The sequence below is a fragment of the Chlorocebus sabaeus genome, chromosome 18, assembly GCF_047675955.1.
Source record: "Chlorocebus sabaeus isolate Y175 chromosome 18, mChlSab1.0.hap1, whole genome shotgun sequence".
NCBI lineage: Eukaryota > Metazoa > Chordata > Mammalia > Primates > Cercopithecidae > Chlorocebus > Chlorocebus sabaeus.
In genome coordinates, this window is record NC_132921.1 from 71,903,445 (window position 1) to 71,918,478 (window position 15,034).

The 15,034-nt window shown below is 48.9% G+C and overlaps 1 protein-coding gene across 1 annotated transcript in view; it reads right to left on the reverse strand.

Moving 5' to 3' along the window:
• Positions 1 to 6,296: 6,296 nt before the first annotated feature.
• IMPA2 (inositol monophosphatase 2) overlaps positions 6,297 to 15,034 on the reverse strand; it is a 49,791-nt gene continuing 41,053 nt past the window's right edge. The window contains exons 6-8 of the mRNA XM_007974676.3: positions 10,613 to 10,721; positions 9,776 to 9,927; positions 6,297 to 6,833 (exon numbers count right to left, since the gene is read on the reverse strand). Of these exons, the coding sequence (XP_007972867.1) occupies positions 6,718 to 6,833; positions 9,776 to 9,927; positions 10,613 to 10,721 (377 nt within the window). The 3' untranslated portion in view covers positions 6,297 to 6,717. The remainder of the gene's footprint in view (positions 6,834 to 9,775; positions 9,928 to 10,612; positions 10,722 to 15,034) is intronic.

The window sequence follows — 15,034 nt, forward strand, 5'->3', positions numbered from 1 at the left end:
GTTTGTGAAAAATTCTCAGTCACAATTAAACATTGCAAATCAAAAGGGGAATATGTAAGATTTTGTTAAATGTTTTAAGAACCTTAAATGTAAACCTGCACAGATTATCATAACGATCATAAAATTTATTCCTAAACATAACTAGAAAGTATTATCACTGCCGGGCGTGGTGGCTCAAGCCTGTAATCCCAGCACTTTGGGAGGCTGAGACGGGCGGATCACGAGGTCAGGAGATCGAGACCATCCTGGCTAACACAGTGAAACCCCATCTCTACTAAAAAATACAAAAAACTAGCCGGGCGAGGTGGCGGGCGCCTGTAGTCCCAGCTACTCGGGAGGCTGAGGCAGGAGAATGGCGTAAACCCGGGAGGCGGAGTTTGCAGTGAGCTGAGATCCGGCCACTGCACTCCAGCCTGGGCGACAGAGCGAGACTCCGTCTCAAAAAAAAAAAAAAAAGAAAAGAAAGTATTATCACTAAAGTTGACTTTATCAATATGAAATACTTACTTCTCTACTTAACCCAGGGTAAATCATTTAATTTAGCCAAATAAGAAGAACAAATTTACCTTCTTGGGAGGGCCAAAATGCTGTTGGGTCCACGGCACAGTTGGAGTGCAAAGACTGAGATGTGTGCTGTGCGTGCTCAGTTCTTGCGGGAGATTCTGTGCATACTCAGGTGAGCGTGGTCGGCCTTCTTTTTTACTTCAGTTTTTGTACCATGTCAGTGGGGGACACCAGGACTGTGCCTTTCAGCTTAGAGTTCAGTTCACAAAGCAGTGGACCATGGCATTTTAAAGTCTTCATACTTGGGTTTATTATTATGGTTTTATGTAACCTACTTTAACATTTTGTAGTGGGATTTGGATAGAAAGAATTCTGCACCTACAATCAGGTTGAAGGCACTATCTTCCCTTACTTGATTTGGATTGAAGTATCTTTATTACTGTTCAGTTGGTTCCCATGTCTTTTCATATTTCATGGATTTTAGGCCACGATTTAGTAGTCATACTGATAAATTCATAATTCAGCAGGCTTTATATTGATAAACTTAATGGAACAATCACCACTATAGATACGATGGCCTCATTACAGGGAAGGTATGACTTCATAAAAAGTTGATTGGTCAGGATGGGACTGTGTTATGCTGCAGTAGTAACCCTCAGATCTCTGGTTTAACATGACAAACACTCATTTCCATTCACGCCACGTGTCCACCACAGGTCAGCTCTGCCCCATGTCTGCTGCTCTCAGGGCAAAACAAGGGGCCACAAATCCCAGTGATAAGAGAAAGGAACTCAAGATGATCTTGTACCATCGATGTGCTGCTCATCCCAGAAGTGAGACACCTGACCTACATTCATTCACCACATCATAAAGGGGCCAGAGCCTTTGGGGGCCTGTGGACCAGGAGGGAGAGGAGAACCACCAGCTATGCTAGGGATTATACAATCTGCTGATATCTTAAAGCATTTTAGGTCAATCAGAAGTTATTTTTGATTAACTTTTTCTAATTCTCATTATAGAATTTTAGTGGAAAACAATACAGTCAGTCCTACAGCAGTCACTGTTCCCCTGTCACACACATTCAGGCGGCTTCACCGTATTATTACATGCAGCCCTGACAGTCAGTCTCTTACCCTCGCTTTTCAGGTGAGTAAACAAACTCAGAGAAATTAATTTACTCTGAATGTTTTGGATGTTCATATTCCTAACAGGAGATACTGTTTAAACTGGCTTCTTGGTTTTCTGTCATTTATGTGAAAATGAAAAACAACAGTAGGCCAACTTGGATTTTGAGCTTTCAATTTGATTTTTAAATAGGAATGTGAGCAATTGGTTGTTAAAAATTAAGCAGCGTGGTTCGGACTGGCTGATTTCCTAGCTCAGATGCTATGGCTTTCATCCTGGGTAATCTCAAGTCTCAGATTTTCCTGCACTAAGGAGTTGGAACATCCAGGAAGATTGAAATCAGGGTCTCTGTCACTGAGATTTCTTCCTCCCTTTGTTTTTTCGTGTCTCATACTTAAAATTATTCTGTCAAATCTCAACATTTCTCTTAATCCTGATCCAAGTAGTAAACCATATCGTGGGGAACATCAGGTGCAGTGCCTGGCTGGCTGGGGAGCATCCTTGCAGAAGTGGCATCATTAAGTGAAGGTTCAGGGCCTGAGCATGTAAAGAACAGCCCAGGATTTGGACATCACTTGACTCTTACTACACAATTTGTGGGGCTGACACTGGGAAGTCCAGGGCAGAGAAAGAGGCAGGAAGCAGCTGGGGTGAGAAGCCCTTGACTCTGGGTCCTCTGTCCTGGCTTCTGCAGTCTTTCTGCTCTTCTTGTCTGTCTGTTTGATGCGGTCACGTGCATACGCTATTTCATTTGATCCACACAGTCCTGGCAGGAGTGCAGTTTATTTCATTTTACAGAGGGGCACAGAGAGGCTAGGCCAGTACCTCAAGTTTACCCCGCTTCTGAGTGGCCCCCTGTGCTGACGTGCATAGCCCCCGCACGTCCCACCATCTGATGGGGACACAAAGCGCTGGTTCAGATGGCCTGGTGCCTCCCCAGATCACTCAAGTTTTAGGCCACTGATTTGGGCTTCTGCTTATGTTTTCAAAAAGCTGCTCTATTTATACATTGCCTCCATGGAAAAAAGCAATGATGAATGTGGTTCCTACTAGGAAAGCTTGGGATGTATTTTTCTAGCCCTGAAGTCTTGGGTATGGATGATAGAACTGATTGAAAATGGCTTAATAAATCAGGCAAAGTCTGTCTAAGCTGTGGTGTAATCTAAATATTTCTAGTTTTCTTCAGTAACATTTGGTTATTGGAGACATCATGATATTTTCATGTTTTAATAATATGTTTAACTGTAACAAACAAAAACAACAAAAAACCAACCCGGCTTTCCACAGTTGCTGTGTATGGAAAGGAAAATCTGGAGACCCCCGGACTCACTATGCCTAGGGGAAAAGGCAAGCTTGGAAACTGAGTCACACAGAACACTGGCCTGCCTTTTGTTCCTCAACAGAACAGCTAGCGATAGAAGGCAGGGTCTCCCCAGGTGGCCTCTGTCACCCAGATATTGTAAATTAACTGCTTATCTTCCTGGTGAGGGATGAGAGGAGAGGAAAAATACCATCTCCCCCCTGTAACCCACTGTTCCTCTTCCCCCTCCTCGCGCTCAGTGGGTGGATGAATGAGCTCTCATCAAGGATGTGACCTTACCCTCTTCTGTTTTCTTTCCTCTGTAAATACTGAAGTGCCCAAAATCCTTTTTGGAAAAAAGTGCAGACCACAGATCCTACCGTGGCTTGTGTTGTTCTCCTAGGCACATCCTCAACCTTGGCAAAATAAATCTCCACGCCAACGGAGACTGCCTCCGTCACTGGTTTCATGGTATTCTCCAGGCGTTGTCCTGGGACATCCTCCCAACCCTGTGAGGGAGGCAGCCAGGCCCCCAGTACAGACTTCACCCAACACCAACAGAGAGGCGACATGGCCCTCTCAAGGCCACACAGCTGCCTGAACATGAATCTGCGTCCTGACTCCTGGCCGGTCTGAGTGACGACAGTGATGCACTAGGACAAATGTGTTACTTTTTATCTGGGACTGGATCATAAAGGCACCAAAACATTTGATGACTCGTGTCCACAAGACACTCAGTGAAAACTGTTGAAATGAAGGGGAAAAAAATGAGGGAAAGTATCCTGAAGCCTGTGAGTGGGATTCAGAATGAACGTCATCCCCAGCGATAGGTGAGCATCGTTTTGTAAGCGCTCCTAATGACATGGCTAGCAGTTGAGCCGACTCTGAGGGTCACAGAGGTGAGCAGCCCATCTTGTTTCTGGGAGGTTCGTCCAGGGATGAATGAGGCGAGCCCACAGGTCCCCACCTGGGGTGCCTCCCTGTTCTCCAAGGTTCACTCTGCTTCTCCTGAAGCCGCGGGGATGACGCTTGTGTGGAAAACTTGCTGCTAAAGGCAGCCTGAGACTCCGGACAGAGCAGAAGCAGAAGCAGGAGTCGTCAGCTCAGGCTCCCCCAGGGCCTCCTGCTGTCCTGACACAAGGGCCGGGAGGGCCCTTCCTGCAGGGCAGTTCTCTCTTTCTGTTTTTTTCTTTGTTTGTTGAGACAGGGTCTCGCTCTGTCACCCAGGCTGGAGTGCAGTGGCACAATAATGGCTCACTGCAGCCTCAACCTCCTGGGTTCCAGCCATCCTCCTGCCTGAGCCTCCCAAGCAACTGCAACTACAGGCGCCGCCACCACACTTGGCTAACTAAAAACTTTTATTGTAGAGACAGGGTCTCATTCTGTGGCTGAGGCTGGAAATGCAGGGGTGCAATCATAGCTCACTGTAACCTCAAACTCCTGGGCTCAAAGGAGCCTCCCACTTGAACCTTCCAAGTAGCTGGGCACCACACCCACCTAGTTTTGGGGTTTTTTTGTAGAGATGGGGTCTTGCTGTGCTGCCCAGGCTGGTCTGGCCTCAATCCTGCCTCAGCCTCCCAAAGTGCTAGGAGAGTTATTTTGTTGAAGAAAACTTCCACAGAACATTTAAGAACTAAAAGACATTACATGACGAATAAGCACAACATCTCAAAATCCATGAGAATGTAAGAAATTTCTTTCACATCTTTATAGATACTGAGATCTGTTTTGAGTGTGTTCTGAGAAAATTAAGATGGACTAATGAAGGCCTAAAGGAATAATCAGCAATTTAGAGAAACATGAGCATATTTTAAACTCATTTAAAAATCCACACTATTCATTGAAAAGCCCTACTAAACAAAATTAGTTCAGACAAAGCAATAAGATGACGAATCAAGCTCTCTCCAGAGATGAAAGAAAAGCCAGTCTCAAAGATGACTATAACTAACTCTGCTGCTGGGAAGACCAGGGCACCGGGCCAGCCCTGGGAGAGACTCCACTTTTTCAAAGACAGAACGATTCCAAACATGGCAGGAGACAGTGCTCACCCTACAGTGAACCTCTGGGAATGTGTTATTTTTTAAATTCAGTTAATCTTTTTTTTTTTTTTTGACAGTCTTCCTGTCACCCAGGCTGGAGTACAGTGGTGCGATCTCAGCTCACTGCAACCTCTGCCTCCTGGGTTCAAATGATTCTCAGGCCTCAGCCTCCCAAGTAGCTGGAATTACAGGCATGCACCACCACACCCAGCTAATTTTTGTATTTTTAGTAGAGATAGGGTTTCATTATGTTGTCCAGGCTGGTCTCAAACTCTTGGCCTCAAGTGATCCACCCGCCTAGGCCCCCTAAAGTGATGGAATTACGGATGTGAGCCACTGCACCCGGCCAAGACTTTCTCCCTTTTTTTTTTTTTTGAGACGGAGTCTTGCTCTGTCGCCCAGGCTGGAGTGCAGTGGCCGGATCTCCGCTCACTGCAAGCTCTGCCTCCCGGGTTTACGCCATTCTCCTGCCTCAGCCTCCCGAGTAGCTGGGACTACAGGCGCCCGCCACCACGCCCGGCTAGTTTTTTGTATTTTTTAGTAGAGACGGGGTTTCACCGTGTTAGCCAGGATGGTCTCGATCTCCTGACCTCGTGATCCGCCCGTCTCGACCTCCCAAAGTGCTGGGATTATAGGCTTGAGCCACCGCGCCCGGCCAAGACTTTCTCAATTCTTAAACCTCAGGAAAGATACCTGGCCAGCCAGTTAATAGCCTCATTAGAATTATTCTGACATACAATTCTGCCTCCTAAGGAGAAACAAATAAGACCCTCTTTGATCACAGGTTGGCCAGGTGTGGTGATTCAATCCCAGCACTTTGGAAGGCTGAGGTGAGAGGATCACTTGAGCCCAGGAGCTTGAGACCAGCCTGGGCAACACAGTGAGACCCCATCTCTACTGAAAACTTTTTAAAAATTAGCCTGGCATGGTAGTGCATGCCTGTGGTCCCAACTCAGAAGGCTAAGGTAGAGGGATCGCTTGAGTCCTGAGGTCAAGACTGCAGTGAGCTGTAATCACACCACTGCACTCCAGGCTGGGAGATAGAGCAAGACCCCGACTCAAACAAAAACAAAAAGGCTGATCACAGAAACAGCAGCTTTCAGAGATTAGTTTCCTTCTGTCTGCCCCACGTCTTGGGTTCTGAACACTCACATGATATTACTGGGGTCTCCTTCAGGGTGTTCATCAGAGGCAGCAGTCAGCACACACTGGACTTTGGGTTTCATTCGCAAAGCTTCCTGAGAGCACAGATCCACAGCAGTGGATGAGAGCCACAGAGCTGTTTGGGAATCAGGCGACACGCTTATAGAGGAAACAGATACACACAGTGCCATTATTTTGATTTATTGCATTCTGAAGTACCCTGGGGGGAGGGCCTGAGAACGATCCGCTTTATCAGCAGTTCTAAAGCCTTATTACCTGAGATTTATATTCTGGGGGGGAAAAATCAAGATTGGATTATCAATACGTATTTCACAGGAGATCTGGGTTTTGGCCCTGACAGAGGAACACGTACTAACCTGAAAAAGGCTACGTGAGATTAAAGAGAGAAACAGCTAAACACCAAATCCTGGTGAGAGAGACGTGGATTTAAAAGGCCAGCCACTCACTGTAGCGTGACAGCTGCCTCTGGGGTAGCCAGGAGCAGAGTGTGAGCCACTGGCATGGAGCGTGGGCCAGGAGGGCCACCTCCCCAGGAGCCCACAGCAGCCCAGGGAGGCCTCGAGAGCAGCTTTGCCTCAGCCACAGTCACTTCTCATCATCCCGCCCATAGTTAATCGTCTGTAAGGCCTGAGCTATGAGCATCGCCATCTCCCGGGTGCTGGCAGCAACCACTCTGCAAGCCATGAGGTCGAGGGGTCCACCTGGGGACAGACAGACAGACAGCCAGGCATCCAGGTTACCAGAGAGGGTTGAACAGCATTGTATGTTAACTTACCCCACATACACACAGCACAGGAAATGGCACATGGAACCGTGCCCAAGCCCCAACGCTTGTATTAAACAGGTGGTCTAGGAGTGAATCCGGCAAAGAATAGAGGGATGGAGCCCCTCCCGCCCCACCCCGGTGTGAATACAGTCCAGGGCTGTACAGAACAGAGGGCAGCTCTGAAGCTGCCACTGCCTTAGAGATGGAGAACATAAAAGTCCTAAGAAATGCAAGTGATGGGCTAGACCCGAACAGGGGAGCTGCCCTTCTTCAAACTTGACTATGCACAGGGGTCAGCCAGGGGCTCGTGAAACCAAGGCTCTGCCTCAGCAGGTCTGGGTGGGGCTGAGGCTACCTGCCCACAAGCTCCTGGGGATGCACCACTGCTGTGGGACCCACACCCTAAGAAGCTGAGGTAAGACAATAAAGCCCTGCAGCTTCCTGAGGGATATGAAACAGGTCTGGCTGCAGCTTCCTGAGGGATATGAAACAGGTCTGGCTGCATGGGCTGGAGACCTGCTGGCACATACATGAGCCTTCAGGTGCTCTAGTGGTAAAATCACAGTGATGGGGGCTTTAAAATGTGGAATGGAGGCTGGGCATGGTGGCTCACACCTGTAATCCCAGCACTTTGGGAGGCCACGGCGGGTGGATCACCTGAGGTCAGGAGTTCAAGACCAGCCTGACCAACATGGCGAAACCCCATCTCTACTAAAAATACAAAATTAGCTGGGTGTGGTGGTGTGCACCTGTAGTCTCAGCCTGTAGTCTCGGGAGGCTGAGGCAGGAGAATCACTTGAACCCAGAAGGTGGAGGTTGCAGTGAGCCGAGATCACGCCATTGCACTCTAGCCTGGGCAACAAGAGTGAAACTCTGTGTCAAAAAAAGAAAAAAAAAAAAGTCCGGGCGCGGTGGCTCAAGCCTGTAATCCCAGCACTTTGGGAGGCCAAGACGGGCAGATCACGAGGTCAGGAGATCGAGACCATCCTGGCTAACACAGTGAAACCCCGTCTCTACTAAAAATACAAAAAAAATAGCCGGGTGTGGTGGCAGGCGCCTGTAGTCCCAGCTACTCAGGAGGCTGAGGCAGGAGAATAGCGTGAACCCAGGAGGCGGAGCTTGCAGTGAGCCGAGATTGTGCCACTGCACTCCAGCCTGGGTGACAGAGTGAGACTCCATCTCAAAAAAAAAAAAATTTATGGAATGAGGCCGGGCACGGTGGCTCACGCCTGTAATCCCAGCACTTTGGGAGACCGAGATGGGTATATCACAAGGTCAGATCATCAAGAGCATCCTGGCTGACACTGTGAAACCCCATCTCTAATAAAAATACAAAAAATTAGCCAGGTGTGGTGGCACGCGCCTGTAGTTCCAGCTACCCAGGAGGCTGAGGCAGGAGAATCACTTGAACCTGGGAGGCAGAGGTTGCAATGAGCCAAGACCACGCCACTGCACTCCAGCCTGGGCAACAGAGTAAGACTCTGTCTTTAAAAAAAAAGTGGAATGGGCCTGCCTAGTCCTGCTGCCAATGGCTGAGACATTTTCATTTTTATACCTTGCTGATATGTTTGTCAAGCCTTTCCAAAGGAGAAATAGGAAACAAGTAGAATTCAAATTACAAAAGATCCACCATCCATGCCCAATAGATACAAGCGAGCTCCAGTGTTACTGCTAAAGCTCAGTGAGAATGGGATCTGTTGGATTCACCTGGCTTCTGATTGTTACTCCTGAATGAACATTAGATGCAAGGTCAGCCTGAAACTACGTGGATGTAGCAGGCAACACAGAGTTAGGGGCTCACATATACCCCCAGGTGCTCAGTCACTGGGCCTTAAGTGACCCTGAAGCAGAAGGAACAGCCATCTTCCAGAATCATTCTCCAAAACCCAACCAGACGCTCATGCTCTGTGCTGGTGCTGACCCAACACCAAGCTGTGGGGCCTTGCAGAAGCAACTAACCTCAGAAATTCGGGGAGCACAACACCTGCTCTGGTCAGCTCATTGGATTCTTGTGGGAGCCCTTAGAAAACTGTCATTGGGCCAGGTGCGGTGGCTTAGGCCTGTAATCCCAGCACTTTGGGAGGCCAAGGTGGGTAGATCACTTGAGGTCAGGAGTTCGAGACCAGCCTGACCAACATGGTGAAACCCCACCTGTACTAAAACTACAAAAATTACCCGGGCCTGGTGGCGTGTGCCTGTAATCCCAGCTACTTGGGAGGCTGAGGCAGGAGAATCACTTGAACCCGGGAGGCAAAGGTTGCAGTGAGCCAAGATGGGTGCCACTGCACTCAAGCCAGGGCAACAGAGCGAGACTGTCTCAAAAAAAAAGAAAACTCTCAGTGGCGTGTAAATGGGAAGTGGCAGTGCTGCTGCCATCTGGTGAAGAAATCCTGATCCTATGGTGGCAAGGGATGGCAGGAAAGAGGCCAGGTTGGTGCAGACCACTGCCATCGTGGCACCCTCACACGCTCTCAACAACAAACTGTAGCCAGGCATGGTGGCTCACGCCTGTAATCCCAGCACTTTGGGAGGTGAAGACCACAAAATCAGGAGTTTGAGACCAGCCTGGCCAACATGGTGAAACCCCGCTGTACTAAAAATACAAAAATTAGCCAGGCATGGTGGCACGCACCCGTAATCGCAGCTACTCGGGAGGCTGAGGCAGGAGAATTGCTTGAACCCGTGAGGTGGATGGTTGCAGTGAGCTGAGATTATATCACTGCACTGCATCCTGGGTGACAGCAAGACTCCGTCTCAAAAAAAACAGAAACGCTGGGGAAGGTGGGAAATTCAGTTGGTGGGGACCTCAGGAAGTACCCCACCCACAGTGTCTCTCAGTCGTTTCTGCCGCTGCATTTCAGGGACAGGAGAGCTCACCCGAAGTGTCTATCACGATGCCACCTGCTTCTCTGATGATGACTGTGGCAGCCGCCAGGTCCCAGCAGTGCAGACCAAACTGGTAATAGGCATCCGCGGCTCCCGAGGCCAGGTGGCAGAGTGCCAATGTGGAGCTTCCAATCACTCGGACCCTGGAGAGAGGGAGGGGAGGACAGATGCAGGCGGGAGTGGAGCCTTTCCTGTGGTATGCAAGCTGACTTCAGCCAGGTGCCCTGGCGGGCATGTTCCCCAGTGAAAAATGAAGCACAGCACTTCCGGCAAAGCTCTGGAGGCCGAACGTAGGGCCTGGAGCCACCGACCAACAGGCCTCTGCCAGACGCAAATGCTCTGTGCAGTGACAGCTCCCAGCTGACCGAGCTACTGAGCACCTGGGATGCAGCAGCCAGAGAAGTGACTCGTCCTCTACTGAACGTGACATGAAGTGTCAGCGGCCTCACATGGCTAGGGGTCACAGCACAGCCCTGCTGGGAAGGCAAGAGACAAAGAGGATTCCCTGGGCTTTGATAAACCTGACACCAGGCCCGCTTGGGAAGGACTCTAAGTACTCGCACCATTCACTGGTTGAGCAGCATGAGGTCAGTTCCATGGATTCTGATCAGAAGGGACACAGGTGCCCAGCCATCTCCAGAGACCTGGCTATAGGAGCATCTACTGCAGGCGGGCCCCTCACAGGGCTTCCCTGAGTCTGGTGTTCATGTGCCCCTCCCACTCCTTCCACGCCAGGCTTCCTCCTCAAATCCCAGGGGAGTTTTAGCAAGCCCGTGTTCCGTTCTTCCTCCTCTGGCTGCAGGGTGTTCCCCGAGCTGAACCTCCTACCCATGCGCCTTGGCGTGCAGCAGCCGCTCCATGTTACTCAGGAACAGTTTCAGGGTCGCAGGGTCACGCTTGGGGCCGATTTCGGTCAGAACCAAGGCCTTTGAGAGATCTGCAACAAAAAGAATTTCCTGTCACCAGAAAAAGCAAGTCTTGGTTCTAACTAAGGAGTGCAGACCTCCAGTGTGAGCCTTTCTTTCTCAGAGTAGGGGTCAGCTTTCGACTGGTTCATGCTGACTGCTTTTCTGATAGCTATGTTGAAAACTAAGGATGGGCCGGGCACAGTGGATCATGCCTGTAATGCTAGCACTCTGGGAGGCTAGGGAACAAGGATCACCTGAGGCCATGAGTTCCAGACCAGCCTGGGCAAGATGGTGAGACTCCATCTCTACAAAAACAAATTCAAAATAGCCAGGCATGGTGGCACAGACCTGCAGCTGCAGCTACTCAAGAGGCTGAGGTGGGAGGATTGGTTGAGCCCAGGGGTTCAAGGCTGCTGTGAGCCATGACTGTGCCACCACATTCCAGCCTGGGGGACAGAGCAAGGCCCCTGTTTCTTTAAAAAAAAAAAAAAAAATCACCATCATTCCATCAAAAAGAAAAACAAAATGACTCCAAACTGAGAATACTCCATGTTTGGAGGGAAACAATGCCTCAGTAATCGCTTAACTGCTCTGATCACAAAGATGGAAATACCATTTTCTTGGAGAAACAACTTTTAAATAATGCTGCTTTGGAAAGGGAAGCTGCAGGAGTGAGCCCTCTGGACGCTGCGGGGTGCTGACGCCTGGAATTCATGGCCTGCTGTTTATGTAACAGCAGGCGAAGCTGCCAGGGCCGGCAAGCCTGGCTCAGGGCAGGACGTGACCAGGATTCTGCTCCTGTCCCTGACTCACTGCTGGGGATCAGAGCAGTTTGTCCTTGTGCCACACCCCCAAACACAGCCAAACTTCACTCATGTCCTGTCAGGCCTCACTGCTTGAGTAGGACGTTGCCAAACCAGGTGTGCTCCGTGACAAAACAAAGCCACTCCCAAAGTCAGGGTGGGGGGGAACAGCTTCCATCACATTACTTCATTCAGTGGACCCAGTTCTGTGTCACCACTTTCAAACTCTCCATTCACCCAGGAAATCTCTCAGCCAGGATCCAGGTCCAAGTGCCCCTTTTCTTCCACGGAAATTCTCATTTTACACCTTAAAGCACTTTCTGCAAAACACGTGGCTCCACACCAAAGCAGCCTGCCTGCCCTCAGGAGGTCCAGATCATTCACTACCGGCCGTGCCAAGCACTGAAGCTGAGCCATGAGGCACTCCTGGCCTGGGACTGGGCAGCAGGCCCTCCACAGATACCACCTGAGTGAGCCCTGCAGCTGCCACCCACCGCCGGGACAAAAGGCGGCTACTCCAGATGCTCCTAACCCACGCAGCATCTGCAGACAGGCTCCAGCAGCCCTACCATTCCTTACCCTCCAAACCCCGCCCTCACCTGGCCACACACAGATGGTATTTTTTCCAGGGGTGGTGGGGGGCAAAGGCTTCTATTGAAGAAAAAGACATCAGCAGAGCCAGGCTGAGTGAGCACTCTATACAGTTAATGAATGAGTGCTTTCCCTCAAACACCAGCACTCAAGAAGGTAGGATTAGAGTCTCAGTTTCGATTTGGTTCATTAAATTACTAGTATTTTAATTTATGGGAGAAATGTTTGAGGCAGAATTTTGTTGGCTAATCTAAGAATCTAAATACTATATACAATACTGATTTTGGGGATAAACTAATTCTGAATTACAAATATTTTAGTTAGAAATGCTCTCTTGGCTGGGCGCGGTGGCTCACACCTGTAATCCTAGCATTTTGGGAGGCTAAGGCGGGCAGATCACCTGAGGCTGGGAGTTAAAGACCAGCCTGACCAACATGGAGAAATCCCGTCTCTACTAAAAATGCAAAATTAGCCAGGCGTGGTGGTGCATGCCTGTAATCCAAGCTACTCAGGAGGCTGAGGAAGGAGAATTGCTTGAACCAGGAGGCAGAGGTTGCGGTGAGCCCGAGATCACACCACTGCACTCCAGCCTGGGCAACAAGAGCAAAACTCCGTCTCAAAAAAAAGAAAAAAAAAATGCTCTTTTGAAATATAATAATATGGTAATCTGGGGAACGTCTGTTAAAAAATAGAAACTGGACTCACAAGAAGAGATACAGATGGCAAATAAGCATATAAAAAGACGCTCCACATCATATGTCCTCAGGAAAATGCAGATTAACAACCAGACAAAGCCAGAAGCATGGCTTACGCCTGTAATCCCAACACTTTGGGAGGCTGAGGCGGGAGGATCAGGAGTTTGAGACCAGCCTGGCCAACATAGTGAAACCCCGTCTCTATTAAAAATAGAGAAATTAGCCGGTTGTGGTGGCGCAGGCCTGTAATCCCAGCTACTCAAGAGGCTGAGGCAGGAGAATCGCTGGAACCTGGGAGACGGAGGTTGCAGTGAGCCAAGATCACGCCACTGCACTTTAGCCTGGGTGACAGAGTGAGACTCTATCTCAAACAACAATAACGAGACACCTCTACACATCTGTTAGAATGGACCAACAACACTGACCACAGCAAGTGCTGGCCAGGATGTGGAGCAACAGGAACTCTCATGCATGGCCGGTGGGAATGCAAAATGGTGCATCTGCTTTGGAGAATAGCTTGGCACAGTTTCCTACAAATCTAAATGTACTCTCACCATACCGTCCAGCAATCATGCCTCTTGGTGTTCACTGAAGGAGTTGAAAACTTGTTTTCACATAAAAACTTTCACACCAGTGTTGAGAGCAGGTTCATTCTAACTGCCAACACTTAGAAGCAACCAAGATGTCCTTTAGTAGGTGAACAAATAAACTGTAGTACATCCAGACAATGGAATACTATCCAGCACTTAAAGGAAATGAGCTACCAAGGCATGAGAAGATACAGATGAACCTTAAATGCATACTGCTGGGTGAAAGAAGCCAGTTTGAAAAGCTACACACCATATGATTCCAACTCCATGACATTCTGGAAAAGGCAAAACTATGGAGACAGCAAAAAGATCAGTGGTTGGCCGGGCGCGGTGGCTCACGCCTGTAATCCCAGCACTTTGGGAGGCCCAGGCAGGTGGATCACGAGGTCAGGAGATCCCAGACCATCCTGGCTAACACAGTGAAACCCCGTCTCTACTAAAAATACAAAAAAAATTAGCCGGGCGCGGTGGCGGGCGCCTATAGTCCCAGCTACTGGGGAGGTTGAGGCAGGAGAATGGCGTGAACCCGGAAGGCGGAGCTTGCAGTGAGTGGAGATCGCGCCACTGCACTCCAGCCTGGGCGACAGTGCTAGACTCCGTCTCAAAAAAAACAAAAACAAAAACAAACAAAAAAAAGCTCAGTGGTTGCCAGGGGCTGGGGAAGGGAAGAATAGGTGGAGCATGGAGGGTTTTTTAGAGCAGTGAAACTATTCTATATGATCCTGTAATAGTGGATGCATTACAACACCAACAGTAAAGCCTAATGAAAACTGTGAACTTTGGGTGTTCATAATGTGTCTCATTTTAACAAATACACCATTCTGTAGGCGATGCCGATGGATGGGGAGGCTGAACGTGTGTGGGGATAGGAGGTGTATGGGAACTCCGTCTCTCTGCACCTTCTGCTCAATGTTGCTGTGAACCTAAAACCGTTACTCTAAATAACAAAGTGAAAGAAAGAAAGAGGGAGGAAGGGCAGGGATGGAGGAGGGAAGGGAGGAAAAGGAAAGAAGGGAAGGAGAAAAGGAAAGACGGGAAGGAGAAAAGAAAAAAATGGGATGGCTTGCATGTTACTTTGGCCAGGAAAATCAAGGAAGGATGCATTGTCCTAGAGGAGGCCGTAGGGGACAAGAAAGTGAAGTGGCAGTGACATCTTGTCTAATCCTACCCTATTTCTAATTTACTCATCTAACAATTTCAAGTCTTATACACGTGCATAGAGTGCTTTTTTTTTTTTTTTTTTAAGACGGAGTCTTGCTCTGTCACTCAGCCTGGAGTGCAAAGGCACGATCTCGGCTCACTGCAACCTCTGCCTCCCGGGTTCAAGCAATTCTCTTGTCTCAGCCTCCCGAGTAGCTGGGATTACAGGTGCACACCACCACGCCCAGCTAATTTTTGTATTTTTAGTAGACAGGGTTTCACCGTATTGGTCAGGCTGGTCTCAAACTCCTGATCTCAGGTGATCAACCCGTCTCGCACAGTACTTTTTAAAAATGGTTTTATAGCTTATTCTTTTGCTTGCTCTTTCAATATAAAAACATCTCATATACATCTTTTGCCATCAGTACCTTACTCTTAACAGCTGCACTCTATTCCATCCAGTGCAACGACTGCAATTTATGTCACCATTCCCCTGAAGATGAACATTTTTCATTTTTATTAT